We start from the raw sequence: 23,245 nt of genomic DNA, 5'->3' as shown, positions 1-23,245 counted from the left end.
TTGACATTGGAAAATTTTCTAAATTGTTGACCAGAGTCATAAGCCCAAAATAATAATAACAATAATAATAAGATGCGATTAGTTTGTATATTGGCGCAAATGATTGTAATTTTGAGTGGGGTATATCCTATGTGGATAAAATTCTATGCATTTTAGTCTACAAGCACATGGCTATACCACTAAAAATAATTTTTCCCCTAAAAAAAATAAATGTACTTAAAAGTGATATCTGTGCTGATTTTTTCTAGCATCCTTTGGCTCATGGATTATAGTTCTTAATGAGAAATCATGATACATGAGTGTAGTATATACACTAAACTGAATTTTGGTACAGAATTAATGTGATGAGTTCCACCTGAATTTTGCTCCACCGGACCTAATAGCTTGATTGAACTTAGTGAACGTATTAGCTACTCGAAATATCTGCTCGTCGATGGTCAATGTTGCATTTATTTAATGTCCTTGGAATTCAATTATTTATCCATCACGTGATGTTCGTACTCTATGGAATTTATAGTTCGTCTTTATCATTTTGTACATAATGGACTTGTCAATTCACTCCAACTTTTCCGAAACCCAATGAATATATGTGGCCCATTCCTTCATTATTTGTGTACCTCCTCCACTTTTGCGCAGAGACAAGTACGAATCACATGTCTATGTCGGTTTTATCCATCACGTGATGTTTGTATTGGATGGAATTTATAGTTCACCTTTATCATTTCGTACATAGTAGACTTGTCAATTCACCCCAACTTTTCCAAAACCCAATGAATATATGTGGCCCATTCCTTCATTATTTGTGTACCTCCTCCACTTTTGTGCAGAGACAAGTACGAATCACATGTCTTTGTCGGTTTTATCCATCACGTGATGTTTGTATTGGATGGAATTTATAGTTCATCTTTATCATTTCGTACATAGTAGACTTGTCAATTCACCCCAACTTTTCCAAAACCCAATGAATACATGTGGCCCCTTCCTTCATTATTTGTGTACCTCCTCCACTTTTGCGCAGAGACAAGTACGAATCACATGTCTATGCCGGTGTAGCTGCATATCACTGGTTGAGGAGAGAGTTGGCCTCAAAACGCGTGAAAGACCAATAGCCATATAGTACTTTATCCATCATGTGATGTTAGTACCATATCATATTGTCACAACGTGGGATTCACGTCTTTTTACGGTACATGACTATTTGAAAGTAAATCAAGGCACATTTTACTTGAGGAATGGTCATATATCATATAGGATGTAACTTTTATATGAGTAAACTTATTATTTCACTAAAAAGTGCAATTTATGACAAAAAGAAACACTAATCAATTTTGAAGCATATTACTTTAGATTAAAAAAATACAACCACATATAGACTTTCATAAATGGATTTGAAACAATGTGTCCGATGGTTATGGATTTTTTATTTGAAAAGTAGAAAATAGAACTCTTTTTCATTTCCAAAATGCAAAATAATTGATTTTATATTAAAGTTATAATAAGAAAAAAAAAACTAACATTAAAAGATAGTAGTCCATGAAGTATGATAAAATTATCCAAAAGAATAGATTAATGAAATCAAATTAGAAACAAGATGGAGAATGAAAGTTCACTAAAGTAAAAACATATAAAAAGAAGAAAGAGAAACGGAACTTTATATGGAATAAGACTAGTAAGACTCCCCTTTTTTTTTCTTAGCTTTACTTGGTATGGTATGGAATAGCTAGAGCAAATGACGATAAATTTTAAAGAAATAAAATTAGTAAATCCATCTAATAATTAAACTATCTAAGCCGTGTTGGAACAAAGTATGATGAGCTAAGAGCACCTTCATTTTTTTTTTGGTAAAGGTAATTAAATTAAAAAGAGGGGAAGCTTACAAAAGATCGGAACCATAACCCACACTCTGACCAGTGGCGGCAAAGTGAGGGGGATCCGATGAAAAGAGCACAAGGCTACACGATAAGCGACGAAACTCCTAGGGAAGAAAGAAGACAAACGGAGACAACCTCCGAACCTCCTGCACTCTACCTAAAGGCAAAGAACGGAAATACAACCAGATACGGAAAACAAGAAGGATCAACAGGAGACCGAGGAGAAGACCGCCGGATCAAAGCCCCATCCTCTCTGAAGCCGCTTGTTCCTCGGAGCAGGATCGACATTCTTAAAGGTACTAACCTTGTCCTTAACCACCTTAATTAGGTGGTTTTTGAGCGCCAGAACGACAGGGGATTCACCTCTGAAGATGATTGCATTCCTCTTCTTCCAAATGAGATGACAAAGGGTCCCGAAGGAGAACCGGACAATTCTATGATAGAAATCATTTCCAGTTAGGAACTTTCGAGCCCAAGAGAGTACCTCACTCCAGCATTGATTTCTCCAAGGAAGGTTGCATCTGGCGGCCCAAAAGAAGGCCAGAGAAGTCGAGCTGCGACATCCGAAGAAGAGATGGTCTCTAGAATCAGGGACTTCGCTGCAGAATGCACATACACTGAAGTTAATGCGTCCATAGGACAGAAGCATACTCTGCGTGGGAAGCTGATTCTTCACGATAAGCCAGAGGATGAACTGGTACCGAGGAACAATGGCATTGTCCCAAATCAGAGGAGCCCAGTTAACCGGAGTTTTCTTACTCCTAATAACATTCCAAGTAGATCCAACCGAGAAGATGCCCGATGGATGACCGCACCATATAAATCTGTCATTACTTAAAGACAAGTTCGGGAGGGATATACCCCATCTCAGTAAGAACTCCTTAAAGGACTGGCCTAACGGCGAAAATAAATCAGCAACCACCGCATTATCAGGAATATGAAGAGCGGTTTTGAACGATGGAGGCACAAATGAATCAAGAGGGCCACACGACAACCAATAGTCATGCCAAAGGGACACAGAGAAACCATTACCAACCTTCCATCTAAAGGAGCTTCGAAAGTTACCTCTAAGCTGGAGAATTTTCTTCCAAGACCAGGAGCATACTCTAGGTTGAGGTGCATTCCAGAAGTTCCTCTTGGATAAGAAGATGGAGTGGATCCAACGGCACCACAGAGATTCCTTGTCGGAGAAAAGGATCCAAATAAATTTTACCATTGAAGCTTTGCTGCATTCCCTCAGGTTTCGGATCCCCAAACCACCTTCAGTTTTTGGAAGACAAACGTCTTCCCACGCAACCTTAGCGCCTCCCCGACCCAAGGCCGTACCTTTCCATAAGAACTGTCTCGTAATACGTTCAATGTTAGTTACCACAGAGGAAGGAAAAGTGAAAACACTCGACCAAAAGGATTGAATGGCGTGTAGCACTGAACGGATGAGCTGTAATCTACCCGCGAACGATAGAAACCGATGCGCCCACGATTGAATTCTAGCAGTAATGCGATTCGTCAAAGTAATGCAATCAGCCTTATTTAGTCTAGAGGAAATGATAGGGACTCCCAAGTACCGGACATGGAGTTTACCTTCCTGAAAACCGAATGCCCAGAGAATTCTATTCCGAATGGATTGATCACCTCCAGAAATAAAGATCTCACTCTTACTCTTATTCGGGTAGAGTCCGCTCCATGAGGAAAAGATGTCGAGGCCTCTCTTTAGAGTGGACAGAGAACCAGTCCGCTTGACGAGAACAAAAGACGTCGTCGGCGAAGAATAAGTGAGTCAATCGGACCGGTTTACACCTCAGAAGTATTTAAAGTCCTGGCTGGCCGTGCGGGATATCAACACTCCGGAGAATACTTCCATAACTAAAGTAAACAAATAAGGAGACATGGGATCTCCCTGTCTGAGACCACGTCCTCCGCGAAAGAAACCATGAAGTTCACCGTTAATGGCTATAGAGTATGATGGAGACCGAACACAAGCCATCACTAGTCTGGTAAGCCCAACCGGGAACTCGAAAGCAAGGAGAACCTTTTCCAAAAAATCCCAATCAACAGTGTCATAAGCTTTGTGAAAGTCTACCTTCACCGCACACTTGGGGAGATACGGATGAAGATGAAAACCCGCAAAAAGCTCTTGGGCAATGAGAATGTTATCTCTAATTCTCCTTCCCTTAACAAATGCGTTTTGAGAACGACTCACAACATCATTTAACACACCCGCTATACGATTAGCTAGGATCTTAGTAATAACTTTATAAATGGTATTGCAGCACGCGATCGTCCTGAAATCCGAAACAGCACTAGCATTGGAAATCTTGGGCACAAGAGTAAGGATTGTCGCGTTTACCTCTTTGAGCATCCTCCCGAATTGGAAGAAATCCCGAACAGCCAATAAGACCAAGGGACCAACGATTTCCCAATTAGATTTGAAGAATTCCACGAGAGAACCCGTCTCGGGCCCAGGGGCTTTTTCCTTCGCTAATGAGAATACCATGGACTTGATCTCGTCATCCGAAAAAACCGGAACATTGCGGGCAGCAATCTGCTCTCCGTTGAGAGGGCGACGGATGTAACTCTTTAACTCTTCACACGACGGTTTAGAGAACGTCTCATGAGGGGATAGCAAGTTAGAGAAAAATTGATGAATACTGCGGCGGCAAGAAAGAAGGATCGGATATAACTATTCCGGAGGGGTCTTTAATCGAAAGAATTCTATTGTTTAGCTGCCTTCTCTTCACCGAGTGATGAAAGAATCTCGTGTTTTTATCCCCTTCTTTCAGCCACAAAATTCTGGACTTCTGACGGAAAAAAGCCTCCTCTTGATTCCTCAAAACAACAAACTCCCGACGACAAACCATCTCCTTTTCAGCAAGATGGAGATTCAACGGGTCAGCTTGAAGGTCAGTCTGAATGGAACTAAGGTTCTCTCTTGCCTCTGAAACTCTCCCCGAGATCTCAGAAAACTCTTCTCGGTTTAGAAGCTTAAGACGGGCTTTCACGAACTTGAGTTTAGAGACTAATTGAAACATAGGAACTCCAAACACCGATGTGCTCCAAGCTTGTGAGACAATGGATTTGAAATCAGGGTGGTCCTCCCAGAAATGGAAGTATTTGAAAGGCTTCAAAGTGCGAGGCGGATGAATAACTTTAACGACGGCCGGTGAATGGTCAGATATGCCCGGACTACGGAACGTCGCCTCAGAGAAGGAGAAGTCCTCATTCCACTTGCTATTTACCAACACACGATCAATCTTTCTCATCTTTCTGGAATTCCCCGCCGCCGATGTAGACCACGTATATCGAAGGCCAACAAATCTGAGGTCCGCCAAGTCAGTCTGCTCCAAACATTGAGCAAATTCATCAAAGCAGGGGATCCAGTTGGTGGAGCTACCAACACGGTCGGAAGGGTCCTTAATTGCATTAAAATCGCCTCCAACCACCCACGCCGTATCTTGAAATATCTCATTATAATGTTGCAAGTCTGCCCAGAGCGGCCTACGGCGGACAAAAGTGTGCTCTCCATATATAGCAGAAACCAAACAAGTAATACCAGAATCATTACACTTAAGACACCCATGAATTGCTTGATTAGTGATAGAAATCGAAAGGAAAGAGACAAGCTCCGGGTTCCACCCAACCCAAATCCTCCCACGGGGGGAGCAACTATAGTTCGCAACCCAACTCCAACCCCTGATGAGGGTGAAGGAGATAGATTCAAAATTCTCTTCGGGAACTTTAGTCTCAAGTAAGCCAATATAGCATAACTTATTAACCGCAACAAAACGCCTAACTTCAGCGCGCCTTAGCGGACCAAGGACGCCCCTGATATTCCAGAAGCCAAAAAACATAGGAGAGAACGGCTTACCTCTTCCTAGAGGTCTTGGAGCCCTTAGTAGGCTTCTTCGGACCGACAGGGAGAGGGGAAGCTTCCAGCATGTCAGCAAGGTGATCTTGTAGTCTTTCAGTCATATGGTGACTTGGTTTACTCACATGTTCCTCAGCTTTCGGTAGATCATCATAAGAGGATTCCTCCTGAGAGCTTGAGCTGGATACATCCTGAGAGGACTCTTGGACAATCATAGACGGGTCCGAACCAGTAGGTTCTGCCATAGCAGGCGATTTAACATTTGATGGAGAATGCAGATCATCTTCTCCCTTAGAAGGATTCCTCTGTAGCAGCTGGTCCTCCTCCGTGATAGGTGATAGACTGAAGGATGCCTTAGAGACAGCAGTCGCTCGAGAAGCTTCAGCAGCAGCAGCAGCTGCTTCTCTAGCGGCCTGTTTCTTCCTTAGTTTTTAAACTTCCGCTTGTGCGTTTCGACCACATCTCGGTATCCTCGGGCTCGACTATATCGGCATTGGAGTCATGATCAATCATTGGTTTTGGGCGAGAAGGAGCCATCTGCTGAGAGCTGGATTCACCCCTAACCAGAGGTCTAGAAGCATTCATATCAGTAGAGGATACTGCAGAAACTAGACCCCGCCGAGGATCCCGTGAATCATTATCATTATGATTGAATGAGGCCGGTACGACCACTCCTTTACCTCTGTTCACCAACGATTCAGACTCAGGGTTCATCACAGAAGTAGCTTGACTATGAGCCATCTTACCACCCACTTCAGTAACCGGAACAGGAACAGTATTCTGACAGCTATGGCCGAACATATCACATTTGGCGCAAACTAATGGTCTCCATTCGTACTCAACTTCAACAACATCAGTTCTCCCATCCGTAACCAGATCAATACAATCATATAAAGTTTGTCTAGCAGTTATTTCAACACAAACACGGGCAAACGATATCATAGACATTTGCTCCGTTCTTTGATCAACATATAAAGGCTTACCAAGAGAACTTACTGCCTTGCTAATCGCCTAAGCAGACCAGTTATCGAAGGGAAGGTTTCTCAATCTCACCCATATCGGCACAGACATATGAGAGTCTCTCTTTAGTTCGATACCCGGTTGCCACTGCTGTAAAATAAAAGGAATTCTCGCCAGAGTTATAGGGCCGCCCTCTAGGAGTTTCCTCCTGAATTCTTTGTCAGAATAACGAAGGAGGAACAATCCTCTTCCATTCGACAGAACTTCAGTCAAAACCAATCCCCAAGCTCTCTTGAGGGACTCTTCCACAAGCTTAAACGGTAGTTTTTTACCAATGAAATAGCCAACAAGACAATCATATAACTTCGGATCCGCCGCTTGAATGTCGGTTTCATCCATTTGTATGACTGGTCTGTTATTAACGATCTGAGGAGGCGAGTAGTCCAGCTTATAACCAAGACTATATCCCTTGTTGGCCGCACTAGCAACCGACGCCCAGGTGCGGGGGGTAGGTTTCTTCGATCCGCCCCTTGAACGAGATCGAATGGACTTAGATCTACCCCTATAACCCGGTCGACCTCTGTGCACTACAGGGATAGGACGCGAATTCGCGAAACCAACAGAAACAGGCGGAGCATTACAATCCTTCTCAGCCAACGAATGAGCATCCGAAGTAGGACGGTCATTTCTAGGAGAAGAGGGTGTTCGGAAACTCAATCCCTTCTCATTTAACCGGAACCGCGTTGACTCATCCATCGCAGTAGCAAGATGCAGAGAAAACGCTAACCCTAAACCATCGGCCTCACATTAATTCGGGATTAGACGACGTACCAGGGAGAGCTTTGCAGGGGTTTGAAGAGCATCCAGAGGCGCCTCTTCCCCTAAGAGCACCTTCATTCCTATGTACATACCTGGGTAAAAGAATCCAAAAGGACCCTTCCTTCTGGTAGATTGCACGGAGAAATATGTTAGGTAGTAGTAAGTCCGGCCTTTATGCTCTCTCTTTTAACCTAGTTTTTCTTTTAGCTTTTGACCGCTTCCTCCTATTCCATTAAAGCAGTCGTAAATTGCAAATTGCTTCATCAATCGTATAATATTATAAACGTGACATTCAAGTACGTAGACGCTAAGACTAAATGAGATGGAACTAACTAGCTGGCTGGTCCATTGGTGATGGGGTGCTGTTGAGATAATGTAGCTTGTTTGGTAGGTATAATATCTACTGCTGAAGTAGTGATGTCTTTCCACGAATCTCCTTAACGTTATATGCACATGTCAACAGTAGATACTTCCTAGGACTCAGGTATATGGGTAATTGTGCAGGTAAGCTTGAAATGTCAATTTGGAAAAGAAATCAAAGATTGACGCTCAGCTTTGCTTCTCACGCATAGGGCCTTGTGATGCTTCCAATCATATATCTTGACTTTAGGTCTTCTTGGATCTCTACGGTGCTTGTTTCTTATATTTGTCAAGTTATATTTGGTGGTCGGTGGTTGGTACTTGGTGCTACTAGAGAGTGAGAAGAAAAGACAATATATCAGAAAGAATCTTTGCTGCACTTCTGACAATTTATTCATGTTTATCTTTAATTGCGTTTCTTTTGCAATTAGTAAAGAGCACTGAAAATTGCTGTTATTTGTGCCGAAGGCCTCTCTTGTTCACCTCTTATTTATGTTTGTATGAGGTACTCTGCTCTGTCATGCAATAGATGACATATCTGAATTCTGGACTATGCCATCTGAGAGATCTTGGATTGGGCAGGCTTATCCTCTTGTCGGTATTCCTCATGCTGGGATGCCTCTGCCCCATGACCTGGCAGGGGCAGATGGGCCTGTTTATGTACAATACTTAGCAGTATCACGAGATTTTGAGACGAAGATAAGCACATGCTAAGCTTGAAAAGCAGCCGATCAAAGTTAGAAGGGTGAATTGCCCTTTTCATACTTGTTGATTTTGGAAGTTCCTTCTGGCCTTTGCCAGTTATAAAAATTAATTATAAAGCTCTCTTTTTTTCCCGATTTGAAGATTCTGCTCGTGTTTGCTTCCTTAGCCACATGCTATGCTGTCATTAGATGCCATTTTTAGGACATTCTATTTTTTGGGAAATAGTCCAACTGCTATCTTCATCTTCGTTACAGCTTTTGCAGCTACCTCGGCATTTAATTGATTGGGGATAAACTTAACTGATATCTTTGCTTTGCTTGCTCTCTGATATGGTGTCATTCCTTTCTCTTGTCTTGGTTTAATTGGATCTATAGCCGTATATTCATGAGACGCGGCACCAGCATGCCATGAGAAGAGTCGGGAAGTAGAGGGCGGTTTCTTCAAGAAAAATCAAGGCTTCGAATGATGCAGCCGAAGAGAAGGGAACAAACTTGGTCAGGCTCTGTCTTCCCAATCTGCCAGTTCATTGGGCTCTCTGAACCTTTGGCACCTGACTTCTCTGAAACCTGGAATTCATCTAGTAAACACATGGTAGGAAGGAAGGCCGCAAGAAGGGTGTCAACGCTTCAATTTGATTTGGATTTTCAGCAAATCCGAACTGAACTAACCGTTAAGGTTAGTAGTTGAACCGAACTGAACTACAATCCAAACTAAATACGACCTGAACAAAAACTTAGTTCGGCTCGATTTGCTTATTTGGTTTTGTCTTCATCTTTTTTAATGATAAAAATGCCTTTTTTTCCTAATTTACTTGTCTTGTGTTTACTTTATTTTTATTTGGGTGGGGGCAGGGGATTAGACTAATCTGGTCTAGGAAAAATAGAGTAAAAGAACAGCTAAAGTAATTTACATAATTATGACCAAAATCAAAGGGTAAAAGATTGGGTGGTTATTCAATGAGTGCGTAATATGTATCGTAAGAGCAATCTAGGAGAGTTAAAAATAAGAGGGAAGACACTTTATCATTTAGGTAACTCAATTTGCTTGCAATTGCTTTTATTGGTGGGCCCGTCAACTCTTGAGTTTCATTCTTAATATGATGTAGTCGAGATGGTGCCGGATCGAGCAAAGAAATTGCATCTCCTTGAGCAACTGATTTCTAAAGCCACCTCTCTGTTTCACTCCGAAGTAAATCCAAGCTTCATAATTGCATTTTGCTTTTAGAATTTGACTTTAAGAGAGAGCCAACTCCTTCTGAATCGAACATCAACACCCTCAATAGGAACCATCTTTTTGTTGACCATGCCATTAGCCCGCGAAACCAATGACATTATTACTTCATATATGGGCATAAATTAATGTAGTTTTAATTGGTAAATATCATGTGTAGATAAAAGCTTATGCAGTTTAATCCACAGGGATGTTGTTACAAGTGAAAACATATACATTAAAAGTTATGTATGTGTTAGATTCGTACGCCGCTTGTGGCTTGATATGGACATGCAAGCTTTAGGACATGCAAGCTTCTACATTTAATATAATGTGTCTTTTAACCTATTGTTGTGCTCTGTCATTGATAACGATACCAAGTGTATTTAAAAGTTATGTCTATACTTATTCATTCGAGGTTCGCAGCTAGATTTTCTGGATCCGACATCAGTTGTGCGTACTTATAAGCATGTGAACTAATTTTCAAAAGGTTTCGGAGGAGATAAACTAACGTTATTTCGTCTACAGGCATGGTCAACCAAAGAATTTCCTCCATGTTCGCTCACAAGTTGCGATTGAAGCGCATCTCCTTCGATTTCTGCTTCGTAATGCCTCCTCCTCATTTTCGCTTCTTAAGCTTAGAAGGAATTAGGCTTAGTAGTGGCGCTTCGCTGGTCGCTTTTGGCTTTAAGATGGCTAAGAAAGCCAATCCCTTCTTCTTAATCGAACATTAACATCCTTAACAAAAAGCATCATCCTCTTGACATTGGAAATTTTTCTAAATCGTTGACCAAATCATAAGCCCAAAAAAATAATAACAATAAAAATTTTATGACAAGTGTAATTCATACATATGTGCAAATGAATTTAGTTTTGAGTGGGATATATCATGTGTAGATAAAAGTAGTCTACAAGCATGCGGTTACCAATAAAAATAAAATTTATATATACATAGTACATATATATAAGTTATGTATGTGCTGATTTTTTTCTAGCATCCTTTGGCTCATGATTATTGTTCTTAATGAGAAATTATTTTACATGGGAGTAGTATATATACTAAACTGAATTTTGGTACAAAAATAATGATAAGTTCCACGTGAATCTTGCTCCATTATATCTGATAGCCCGATTGAACTTAGTGAACGTGTTAGCTACTTGAAATACTTGCTCATTGCTAGTCAATGCTGCTTTTATTTATTGTCCTTGGAATTCAATTATTTATCCATCATGTAATGTTTGCACTTGTTTGTGGAATTTGTGGTTCACCTTTATCAAGAATCTTTGTTACGATTCTAACAATTTATTCATGTTTATCTTTAATTGAGTTTCTTTTGCAATTAGCAAAGAGTATTAAAAATTGCTGTTATTTGTGATGAAGGTCTCTCTTGTTCGCCCCTTGTTTATGTTGTATGAAGTGCTCTGTCACACAGTAGGTAACATATCTTAATTCTGCATTGTGCCATCTGAGAGATCATATACTAGGTAGGCTTATTCTCTCGTTGGTATTCTTCATGCTAGGATGCTTCTGCCTCTTAACCTGGCAGTGGCAGGAGGGCCTGTTCATGTAAATGCTAGGCAGTATCACGAGATTTCAAAATGAAGACAAGCACGTGCTAAGCTTGAAAAGCAAACATCAAAGTTAGGAAAGTGAATTGCCTTTTTATGCATGTTGATTTGGAAGCTCCTTCGGACTTTGCCAGTTATAAAAATTAAATATAAAGCTTTTTATTATTATTTTATTTGAAGCTATTCTGCTCGTGTTTGTTTCCTTAGCCACATGCTAGACTGTCATTAATGCTATTTTTAGGAAATTCTATTTTGTGGGAAATAGTCTGACTGCATACTTCATTTTCGTTACAGGTTTTGCAGCTATAATAGCGTTTAATTCATTGGGGATAAACTTAATTGATATATTTTCTTAGCTCGTTCTCTGACATGGTGCCATTCCTCTCTCTTGTCTTGGTTTAGTTGGATCTACAACCGCATCTTCATGAGTCGCGGCACCAGCATGCCATGAGAAGAGCCAGAGGAAGTGGAGGGCGGTTTCTTGATCCAAGTAAAATCAATGCTTCGAATGATGCAGCTAAAGAGAAGGGCACAAATTCTGCTCCTGCTCTATCTCCCAATCTGCCAGTTCATTGGGCTCTGTTAGGCACCTGACTCCTCTAAAATCTGAAATCCATCTAGTAGTCACATGGCTGGAAGGTCGGTGGTGTCAATAGTTCAATGTGATTAAAGTTTTCAAGGAATCTGAACCAAACCAAATTATAGGGGGTGGGCGGCTAAATCAAACCAAATCGCAATCTAAACTGAATACAGCCCAAATGAAAACCTGATTTGATTTGGTTTAGATTTCTCTTCTTCTTCTTTTTTTCTAATGAGAAAAACTGTTGACAGGAATGCATTTTAGTCTATAAGCGAGCAATTACCATTAAAAATATTTTTTTCCCTAAAAAAAATGAATATATGTAAAAGCTATGTATGTGCTTCTTCTTTTTTTCTAGTTTCCTTTGAATTACTTTTCTTAATGAGAAATTTTCATACATGATAGTAGTATATATACTAGACTGAATTTTGGTATGGAAATAAATGAGTTACATGTGAATCTTGCTCCACTAAATCTAACGGCCCGATTGACCTTTAGCAAATGTATTAGCCACTTGAAATACTTGCTCACGTTGGTCCATGCTGCTTTTATATACCGTCCTTGCATCATTTCTGCATCACGTGATGTTTGTACTCATTTGTGGAATTTATAGTTCATCTTTATCATTTCATACACAGTGGACTAGTCCACTCCGAACTTTTCCAAAACCTAATGAATATGTGGCCCCTTCCTCCATTATTTGTGTACCTCCTCCACTTTTTTATGGGGCCATCGGCAGATAACTTACAAAATCCAATGCTTGAGGATGTAACTCAACTAATATCAAGATAAGGATCAAGACCAAATGAATCTTCGTTCGACAGATCGATCAAATCAGTACTTTAAAAGCTCGATTGTTTAATGATGGTGCTATGAAGGACTGACTCAACATTTACTCTTAATTCGTGCATAGACATGTACGAATCATGTGTCTGCATCAGCATAGCTGCACATCACTCGTCAACGAGAGAGCCAACCCCCGAAAACGCGTGAAGGACGAGGGGGACCCCCGGAAGTAAATGAATAAAGAGGAAGGTTCGTAACTGCGTTGCATTGCTTGACCTTGACCTGCTCACGCTATCATCCACGGCCATTTAAATGTGTTATAAACTAAGTTTTTATGTTGCATTTAAGAAATTTTCTTTTCATCAATGTTTGCGATAGGAACGGTGCACAAATCGCTAGTAATTTTTATTATCTTTTTTATACCTATAAAAAGTCTAGTTTCCTACTATACGCACGCAACTTGAGATTTTCTTTCAAAATATAAAAGACACGGTAGGAGTTTCCTCCTTCATCTTCACTTCGATATTCTACTATATTCTTTTTCATATTTTAATTAACTCAAGCCAATAAGTATTGATACGTTACGGGTTAGTTAAAAGTAATTTACTTGACTATTTAGCTATAGTGATGGATGGTGACAATTGATTAAGTGACACTTTTCATCAATCAAATGCGATTTTGTATTTCAAATGCTGGTATGAGCCTAATTTGAAGCTGTTGGATTTAAATCAATCCATGGCAAATCTAACAAACTGGCGATTCCAAAAACAAACCAAAACTTTTTCTCCAGTTTTAGCTCGACCACAAAGTGATCAAATTTCCATAAAACAATCTTTTCAAGATGGATCGAGGGTGAAGGTGTGTTTAAAAGGCATGCCAGCTTTTGAGACCAAAATATGAGATAGAAAATGTTACTTCAACCTAAATGATAGGAAACTAAAGCATGTGAAAAGTAAAGTGTGAAGATTAAAATTGAAGGAAACCGAAAGGAAAGTTCTGAAATCAAAGGAAAATTAGAGCGGTGACCTTTGAAATTAAACTTAAAGTGCAAGCACTGTAAAAGAAATCACTAAGAAACTTCACTGAAATTGAGATATCCTCAAAGTTACAAACACATTGATGCTAAATTGCAAACATTGAAATGAAAGCTACACCATTATTTAGGACGCATATGAAGAATAACAACCTTTAAAGCTAAAAATGAAATTGAAAGACGTTAGTTCAATATAGAAAATGCTTCAAAGGAAAATTTAGTAGAGTCTTGGCAGAACTTGAGCGACCCCTCTATCTGGGATTACCTTCGACGGTTAACAAAATTCATGTGTTAGCCTCCTCTTAGCCGCTTTATATTTCTAAGATTGAGATGAGCGACGCAAATTATGCAATTGTAGTTGGATGCAATTGTAGTCGGAGTGGTATTCATCTCGATACCAAATCTAATGTCCTTAACAAAGGAGCCTGAAAACTGATCTATGTTGATACTGCTCCATTCTTTCTCAAAACAAAATGATGATAAACTTATGTCCCCAGAAGTGGGAAAAATTACACTCGGCTTCTTAGATTGATGTACACTACCCATCAAGCTTTAATATTCCTATCCTCGGGGAAGCATCCCCAGAGATGCTAGGAAGTAACAGAGCTGGAAAAATTATGTGTACAATACACGAAAATTAAGGGAACCAGCCCATAGCCCCTTTCTCCATAGGTTTAAGTCCATCAACTTACCAAACGTGAAAATCATGTCCTTCGTTGCGGGGGAGACTCCTCATGGTCACAATGTGCAACTTTTTGTGACTCGACGTTCTTTAGATATTGGCCAAAAATTTTCTTTGGGTTAAAATATTAAGCAAGACTTAATATTTATATTTTAAAAAAAGGAGAGAATTACTCAAAAAGTCCTAAACTTATTACAATTACGTCAATTTAGTCCATTTAGTCAATTTTAGTTAGCCAACACTAACGTGGACAATTTATAATAATAATTTTTTCGATTTTTTATTATATTTTATTTTTCCTTTTTGTCCTTTTTTTTTTGTCTTTCTTCTTTTGCTTCTCTTCCCATGGTGGCTGGCGAGGCTTGCTAGCCACTAGGCAAGGACTGCAGGTGAGGCGGCTTTGCCTAGATCCAAGCGAGGGCCAAGCTCCTCATCAGCAGTCATCGAGGGCTTCATGGCCATTGCCTAGTGGTCGGCGAGCCTCACTAGAGCCTCACTGGCCACTGTGGAGGAAAAAATCAAAAGAAGGAAGAAAAGGAAAAAGAAAAAAATTCAAAAAAATTCAAAAAAAAAATATCATTAAAAATTGTCAATGTCAATGCCGCCAATGTAAATTGGCTGGATGGATCAACTAGAACAATTACAAAAAGATTTGGAATTGAATTGACAAAGAAAAACGTTTAGGATTTAATTGGTATAATTGTAATAGGTTTAGAATTTTTCAGTAATTTTCCCAAAAGTAGGCTCTCTTGTCTCTCTGTCCCTCATCACTGAAAATAAAAATAAAACAATGCCAAGAGTTCAGAATAATTTATGCAGTATGATCCAAAGCATTAGCAAATTAATTAGAGTATTTTAAAGCAAAAATCATTTTAGTTTTCTTCAATCCAAGTGCATGGGACACAACGTCTTCCATTGTGGAAGCAAAAAAACATGCCACGTGATTCACGTTCATCTTCTACTTTTTTTCTGGAGGGCCAACAATATTCCCAAGTGCTGTTATGGATGGCTTGCGCAAATAAAGCATTGGGCTTGTTCCACGATGTACCTAACTCGAGAAAAATGAAAGTGATTTTTGCTTCAACAATGAGAGAGATACGACACTCCAACATCGCACCACGATTAAAGAAATTAGAAAGCAATCACTTTCGCCTTAATAAAAGTGAGCTTTGCTTTCCTATTCTAGATTGAAAAGATGCCAACGCCCTTTTCATTAGTCGTAGGATAAATTAGTCCGATGATTTTGCCATTCAAAAAGAGATTTTTGTCGTGAAAAGCAGTTTTCCTTCTCAAAAAGGAGAGGGAAAAAAAAAAGTTGGAACATGAGAGCTGGGTCATCGAAAGTTGTTTCATTTGAGACGATTTGATTTTTGTGTTCATCTTGATAGAGCAAAAATTATTAAACTAATACTTGCCCCAAAAATTATTGAATGGATATAACTCTGCTTCCAGGCATTAAAAATTATCAAGTAGAATCTTTTTTTTTCTTTGCTCAGTTTTAATGTGTTTAAAGGGATCTACAGCAAAAGATCTTGAAGAGTCACCCATCTCGATAATGTTCCCAGTGTTTCTCATGAAAAAAATGATGACTAAATTATCTAACAAACAATTGGAGAAGTCACAATTGGCTACTTTAATTAGTGTTCTCCTCCCATGAAGCTTTGACATTTCTGTTCTTAAGGAAAGGCGGACAAGAAGTCCAAAATCTTGTATATGGAATACAATCAAGTCCTAAATTCAATTAAGTCCCAAACCTTCTTCAAAAGTGCAATTGAATCTTTTTGATGAACAATATCTAAAATTGTTTCATGTCACTCAAAAAGTGTTATAAATTGCACTTTTCAACATAATTTTAGGATGTAATTGCATTTTCAATAAAGGTAGAGGAATTAATTCAATCAGTTGAAAAGTAAAGTACTTAAATTGCATTGTTTGCTAAAGGTTTAGGACTTGATCAAAACAATTTAAAAGTTTAGGATTGAATTACATACATATAAGATTTCGGACATTTAAGACTTGTAATGCAATTTTTTTCCCTAAGGGAAACATCTCAGAGATATTAAGAAGTAACAGATGGAATAAAGTTATGCGTACGGTACATGAGAATTTTCCCTTTTTCCACTTCAACAAGAATATAAAGGGACTCCGCCCATACCTGCTTTCTCCAGTAAGTTTTGGTCCATGCACTTACGAAACTTAAAAATCATGTCGACCTCAGTGTTTCAAATTCTTCTGCTTCTGGTTTTCCTCAAGTTGCAAGCATCAGGTGCTGCACCTGGACTTGCGAAGCCTAACTGTCTTGAAACATGCGGGAACGTCACCATTCCCTTCCCCTTCGGAATAGGAGCCGGGTGTTTCTTCGAGGAATGGTACCAGATCGTCTGCAAACAAAACAACACGGTTCCCATTCTGAAGAAGATTGGATTGCGAGTTCTCAACATTTCACTCCCTGATGTAGACGTGGATGGCATGATTAACGTTAGTCTTCCTGTAATTTACTCAGATGCAAGCTGCGGGGGTGACGGACGTGCTGCGGGGGTGAGCTTGGAAGGAAGTCAATTTGTCTTCTCCCAGACAAGGAATATCTTTACATTGGTCGGTTGCAACACCCTGGCCACAGTGAATACCACACGATCAGCTTTTGTCGGTTGCAGGTCGAGATGTGCTGGAACCAACACCAGCTTTAGCTGGAATAGTGCCTGTTCCGGGAGGGATGGCTGCTGCCAGACTGTGCTCCCCCTTAACCTTCAAGGCTTTAGTGTGGATTTCAAAGAAAAAGGTGGACATCAGGGGTGCAAGTATGCTTTCTTGAGGTCTGACTTTACAGGTTTATATGATTTGAAATTGAATAAGACGGTTCCAGTGGTGCTGGAATGGGGGATTGCGAACAATACTGACTATGGACGCAAGCTTATCCAGCAGTCGAAGACTGATTATCCTTCCTATTGTCACAATCAAACATTTGACGGCAGTGAAATGCTATTTACACAATGCTATTGCACACGGGCGTATGGTGGTAACCCATATCTTACTGAAGGATGCAAAGGTAACACACTCCATGCTATCATGTTCCGTATTTTTTATTTTGATAGATAATACGGAATGTGCTATCACATTCCGTATTTAGGGGCATCATACAGTGAAGCGGTTTGTTCATTTCCAGATTTTTTTTCTGAGAAGAACGCATTCACACTGTATAATGATTGCATACATGCTTTTCTATCTTCTTTTTGTTAGTTTTTCTGCCCAAGATTACACAAAGTGAATGCACTTTCGAACAAAATTGATCAAATTACATTGATAATAATTTACTGGAATTTCAGGAGAACAGGACAGTCCTTTAGTTACAAGCACAATATTTTAGCCATGGAATTAACAATTTATGTGGAAATGTGACCTAGTTTTGGTAATTTTACTCAAGGAGATTGGTTTCGCTGTTAATATATTTGCTTCCGGTTTCACAACCATTAGGAGATGCACCTCAACTGCAAAGTGACTGTGGTGAAACATGCGGGAGCGTCACTATTCCCTTCCCCTTCGGAATACGAGCCGAGTGTTTCTTGGATGACTGGTACCAGATCGTCTGCGAACAAAACAACACGGTTCCCATTCTGAAGAAGATTGGATTGCAAGTTCTCAACATTTCACTCCCTGATGAATACGTGGATGGCATGATTAACGTTAGTCTTCCTGTAATTTACTCAAATGCAAGCTGCGGGGGTGACGGACGTGGTGCACAGGTAAGCTTAAAAGGAAGTCCATTTGTCTTCTCCCAGAAAAGGAACATCTTTACAGCAGTCGGTTGCAACACTCTACCGACAGCGAATGGTAAAGAATCAGCTGTTTTCGGATGCCAGTCAAAATGTGCTGGAACCAACTTCACCATTAGCAAGTATAGCGCTTGTTCCGGGAGGACGAATGCTGCCAGAGTTCGCTCCCCTTTGACCTGCAGGGCTTTGGTGTGGATTTCGAAGAAGAAAGCGGAGATGAGGGGTGCAAGTACGCTTTCTTGGGGTCTCATTCAGGTGTTTATGATTTGAGATTGAGTGATAGGGTTCCAGCGGTGTTGGAGTGGGGGATTGCAAACAATACCACGTATGCACTTGACCTTATCTACCAAGGATACTATCGCATGAATGAATCTTTCACCTGTACAAGATTTAAAAGTTTGAGCAGTGAAGGAGAAGGAATTATATATAGATATAGAAGCTACAGCGTCAACAGTGGTGAAATATTATCTGGGCAGTGCTATTGTCGTATGGGGTATCATGGTAATGCCTATCTTATTGGAGGATGCAAAGGTAACATATTTCATGCTATCACATTGGGAATTTAAGTGCACAATACAGCGAAGTGGCTTGTTCATTCCCAGATATTCCCCTGAGAAGAATTCATACACGCTGTTTAATGATAACATGTATAATTTTTATTTTTTTTTGGCTCAAGAATGCACAATGTGATGCACTTTTAAACAAAATTGAACTTATTATATTGATAAAAATTTACTGGAAATAAAGGGAAACAGGACAGTCCTTTTGTTACAAGCACGATATTTTCGCCCTGGAATTAGCAATTTTATGAGGAAATGCGACCTACTAGCCTCCTTAATCTAATATATTTATGATATAATTTGTCATCAGATATTGACGAATGTGAAGATTCAAATAGGTGCCGCGGGACTTGTGTCAACACACCAGGCTCCTTTCGCTGCGTCAGTGGTAGAAAGACAACCGAGTTCATTCTTATTGGTAAGCATATCTTTTAATCTAGAATTTTAGACCGCTTCATGTTGGAGCATTGCTAGAAAAAGAACAGCGTAGCATAAATTATGTTCAGAAAAGGTACATGGATAAGATTTACCTTACCCTTCGTTTTAACATGATTGTCCATTTGCTTGGTGGTGATTATAGATAAATTTCCATCAATAGTATCTATCAAAGCAACCTCAAAACTTTCTTCATGCACTAATACTTACATTTGGTAGCTAAGACAACACTTAGAACTTTTCTAATGTTGCCGCTTCAGATCTATCAAAAGATAACCAATGTTCCTACTTACTCTTGTCATATTTGAATTGGAATTATTACAGTCATAATCAAGATGAATGCTGATAAGAATATTTTCACTTTCATTAATGGTTTTCTAATTTCCTAGTAAGGGAGGTCAGTTAGTACAGTCCAGATGTATATGTAAAAATATCGCCTGATGGAACTTAGCAGGAGACGAATTAATTATTCAAGGTTGTTAAGAAAAATCCACATGAAAGGAGCTCAGGTTAATTAGTCTTATATGATTTCCTCTTAATCAGATTCACTAAAATATTTTATGATAAGACCTTATAGATACAAGAAGGGTGCATTTTTTGGACTTTTGCCCCTTAATTTTTTTGTAATGCAGGAACTGGGGCAGGCCTTGGGGCACCACTTTTGTGTCTTGCCTTATGGGGGCTGTACAAATACATCAAGATGAGAAAAGAAATCAAGCTCAAAGAGAAGTACTTCATTGGTCTTTTGCTGGATAGTGAGCTATCTTCAGCCAAAGGCCATGTTGAGAAAAACAAATTGTTCAACTCCAAGGATCTAGAGAAGGCTACTGACAATTTCAACAAGGATAGAATACTTGGGCAAGGTGGACAAGGTACTATTTACAAAGGAATGTTAACAGATGGCAAAATAGTTGCTATTAAGAAACCGAAAGCAATAGATGAGGGCGAAGTCAAACAATTTATAAATGAAGTCGTCATTCTCTCACGGATCAACCATAGAAATATCGTTAAGTTATTGGGGTGTTGCTTGGAGACAAAAGTCCCACTTTTAGTATACGAGTTTATACCAAATGGGACTCTATACCAATATTTGCACGACTCGAATGAGCAGTTTCATGTATCATGGGACACACGCCTACGAATTGCAGCTGAAATTGCAGGAGCATTATTCTACTTGCACTCGGTAGCCTCGATTCCCATTTATCATCGAGACATCAAGTCCACCAATATCCTCCTGGATGAGAAATATCGAGCAAAAGTGGCAGATTTTGGTATTTCCAAGTCTATTTCCCTCGATCAAACTCATGTAACCACGTTGGTGCAAGGGACTTTTGGCTACCTAGATCCAGAGTATTTCCAATCAGGTCAATTTACAGACAAAAGCGATGTGTATAGTTTTGGAGTTGTTCTTGTTGAACTATTAACGGGACAAAAGCCAATCTCGTCGCTGAGGGAACAAGAAGGCAGAAGCCTTGCAACCTATTTCATAATTTCAATGGAAGAAAATCAGTTGTTTGACATTGTGGATGCTCAAGTTTTGAAAGAAGATAAGAAGGAAGAGATTGCATTAGTTGCTAACCTTGCGAAAAGATGCTTGAACTCGAATGGGAGGAGCCGGCCCACAATGAAAGAAGTGGCACTGGAGTTAGAGGTGATGAGAAAGTTCCCAAATCCTTTGGGTATTCAGCAAAATCAAGAGGACCAGGAGGCAACTGAATCTTATGTTGCTGCATGTAAATCCAGCAAGTCAAACATTGATGTGGATGTCACTACATTTTCGGATGCGCAGCCATTCATACCTAGTGAGACATGGTGAAGATATGTTTTGCCTCTTATACTTAAGAGTTATATCGCTGCGTTTGTCATGGAAATCAGTTTTCAGAGCAAAAGATAGAGAAAAGAGGGAAGGGAGGAAAGCTTGTTAGTTTACTAATAGGAGGATTTTGGTTAGTTATTTATTGTTAATGAACTTATTCTCAGTGTTTGGGATCAATGAACTATTAAGTCATGCAAATCCCGAGTTTATTCTAGTCCTGTAATTAGCATAATGCTGTGATTTCAGTTCATCTTGAGATCTTTGAATACTTGCTATCAATTCGATTGTTGCAAAACTTACGTCAATCATGCAATGGCCCAGCCTTTGCGATTCAATTAGATTTGTACTTGCTAGGAAGCAAAAACAAGAAAGGCATTTCCCTTCCGAGAAAGAAGGCAAACTTGCATCTGCCTACCACGTCTAGCTCTTCCCTGAAGATCACACTGAATTGCTGATGGCATAGGGGGATCGTCGCCAGCTGCCGATGCTCCGGCTGCTTAGACCTCACTACGTGATGGATCAAACTCACCACCCAAACTACATATATCAACATCAAAAAACCCCACTAGTTGCAAAATTATCTCTCCCAATCTTAGCCAACATTTCTCGACTGAAGATTGCATGACGAGAGTGAAGGTTTAGCTTCATAGGGAATGGCGACGGATGCACACAGCACAATCAACAGACACATCAGCTCGAACAACTAAGATAAGACTAAGGTTGGTTTTGTGAGATAGTAGTGTTTGATTAAATGCCCTTAAGGAACGTAAGTAATGTTGTTTGTAGAATAAAATTCATAGGGATCATAAATAAATTTTATATCTTCACCATTGATGTTGACATTCTAATTTTTGTAGACATTTTAAATATCTATATATTTTGCAAAAAATATAAAAATTTATAAAAAGATAAAAAATGCAAAAAAATTCATAGGAACATATGGCATGTCGTGCTTATCTTAGATCGAGCTATTTAGGCAACATTATTCAATTGATCTTTTCCATTTTTTGGGGACGAATTCAGTATGATACTTCTTATGAATGAGCATCAAGCATTGGCGTTGCATACCCAGATGCTTTCCTTGCTGCGATGCTTTTCATTTTTTTCCCCTCTTTGAAGCCAATTATCCTCCCTCGAGTCACAATTTGTAGGCATAATGTCAGAGAGAAGGGGCAGCTGGTCACTGGAAAGTACTGGTTGAGTGATGTTAATGGCCCAGCTAAGATGATTTAAGCATAGTACAGTAGAACTATGTGTCAGATTTGAAGTGAATTTGAGATTCAGGCAGGGAAGAATCTGCGACTTGATGAGTCAAAATGTGCGTTATGATTACTACATCTGCCTATCAAAAAAACACTGGGTCCCTTTATGAACTATATTCATATGATTTGCTGTACTTATTATATTCAGCAAAAATATTAATTATCTTCAGTTGGTGGAGCTAATTTCTGGAAACATCTTTGCATGGGTAGACTAGTGTGCTAGAACTCTGTGCGGTGTCTCATGTGATGGACTTTTTCTCCCCTGCGCAGGTTAATATTGATTTGGGAAGATACCGTCTTGCTTCACAAGAACTTAATTTCAACTCTTTCGTTAGTGATAGTTCAGTGAATTACTTAATTGGAAAGTTGCCTTTCTCAATGTTATAGAATCTGTGGCCTCCATTGGAACTGTATCAAGTGATCGCTATAGTTTTATTTTCAGATAAACAGAGTGATGAAACATTTCAATTGCTTCATAGTTCATAGAATTCTACCTGGGACTGTGTAGGATATTAAAGTTGCTAACCTTACTTGAAAGAATTTTAATGGGACTGATATGTCCTATTTGAAAAGAAACTATTGATTGGCACTTTCCCCTTTCATGCGGAGTAGCGTCAAGAAAATGATCTGGTTTTAAAGGCCTATCGTTTCTTCTCCTTTTCTCATGTAATGCTGATGAGTCTGTCACAGTATAGGTAAAATTCAAAGCTAGTACTGGTTCTCAGAGCATGAACTCATGGTTTATGCTATTTCTTTTCAATGGGAAATTTCTTGTGTTGAACCGTGCTCTTTAAGTCTACCTTTAGTAGAGACCAGCTCTTTTTTTTCATCAATTTGACTGGCCTAGTTATCTAGTTGCGGACCTGATCCGGGCTGTATATTACCAGAAATGTCACAATCTTGATTGCAAAGGTACAGGAAATTTCTGCCCAACATTTATCCATTTTTTCTCTTTTATGTGTG

The 23,245-nt window shown here is 39.4% G+C and overlaps 4 protein-coding genes across 5 annotated transcripts; 2 read left to right on the top strand and 2 right to left on the bottom strand.

Annotated features, from left to right (window-relative positions):
- Positions 1-2,076: 2,076 nt before the first annotated feature.
- LOC108955341 lies at positions 2,077-3,087 on the bottom strand. Its single transcript, XM_039309857.1, has one exon. The coding sequence runs from the start codon at positions 3,085-3,087 to the stop codon at positions 2,077-2,079; it is 1,011 nt and encodes a 336-aa protein (XP_039165791.1).
- Positions 3,088-3,669: 582 nt separating this feature from the next.
- On the bottom strand, positions 3,670-5,981 carry LOC108955170. The gene is made up of 3 exons (XM_039309856.1): positions 5,737-5,981; positions 4,727-5,693; positions 3,670-4,479 (listed from the first exon to the last, which is right to left on the bottom strand). Exons 1-3 carry the CDS (start codon positions 5,979-5,981, stop codon positions 3,670-3,672), a joined length of 2,022 nt encoding a protein of 673 aa, XP_039165790.1.
- A 2,645-nt stretch (positions 5,982-8,626) lies between these two features.
- Positions 8,627-12,013, top strand: LOC120292204 (transcriptional activator HAP2-like). 2 transcript variants are annotated; one of them, XM_039310374.1, is made up of 3 exons: positions 8,627-9,074; positions 9,162-9,255; positions 11,761-12,013. In XM_039310374.1, exons 1-3 carry the CDS (start codon positions 9,043-9,045, stop codon positions 11,950-11,952), a joined length of 318 nt encoding a protein of 105 aa, XP_039166308.1. In that variant the 5' UTR covers positions 8,627-9,042; the 3' UTR covers positions 11,953-12,013. The 2 variants fall into 2 exon arrangements, with proteins under 2 accessions (XP_039166308.1, XP_039166307.1); XM_039310373.1 differs by having other exon boundaries at positions 8,627-9,255.
- Positions 12,014-16,625: 4,612 nt separating this feature from the next.
- Positions 16,626-21,325, top strand: LOC104440043 (wall-associated receptor kinase-like 1). Its single transcript, XM_039309855.1, has 5 exons — positions 16,626-17,485; positions 17,911-18,179; positions 18,392-18,740; positions 19,080-19,187; positions 19,837-21,325. Exons 1-5 carry the CDS (start codon positions 16,645-16,647, stop codon positions 21,018-21,020), a joined length of 2,751 nt encoding a protein of 916 aa, XP_039165789.1. The 5' UTR covers positions 16,626-16,644; the 3' UTR covers positions 21,021-21,325.
- Positions 21,326-23,245: the final 1,920 nt, after the last annotated feature.

Source organism: Eucalyptus grandis, chromosome 3 (assembly GCF_016545825.1).
Source record: "Eucalyptus grandis isolate ANBG69807.140 chromosome 3, ASM1654582v1, whole genome shotgun sequence".
NCBI classification, from domain to species: Eukaryota; Viridiplantae; Streptophyta; class Magnoliopsida; order Myrtales; family Myrtaceae; genus Eucalyptus; species Eucalyptus grandis.
The sequence above is the reverse complement of the archived record's forward strand: the minus strand, read 5'-3'. Positions and strand labels throughout refer to the sequence as shown.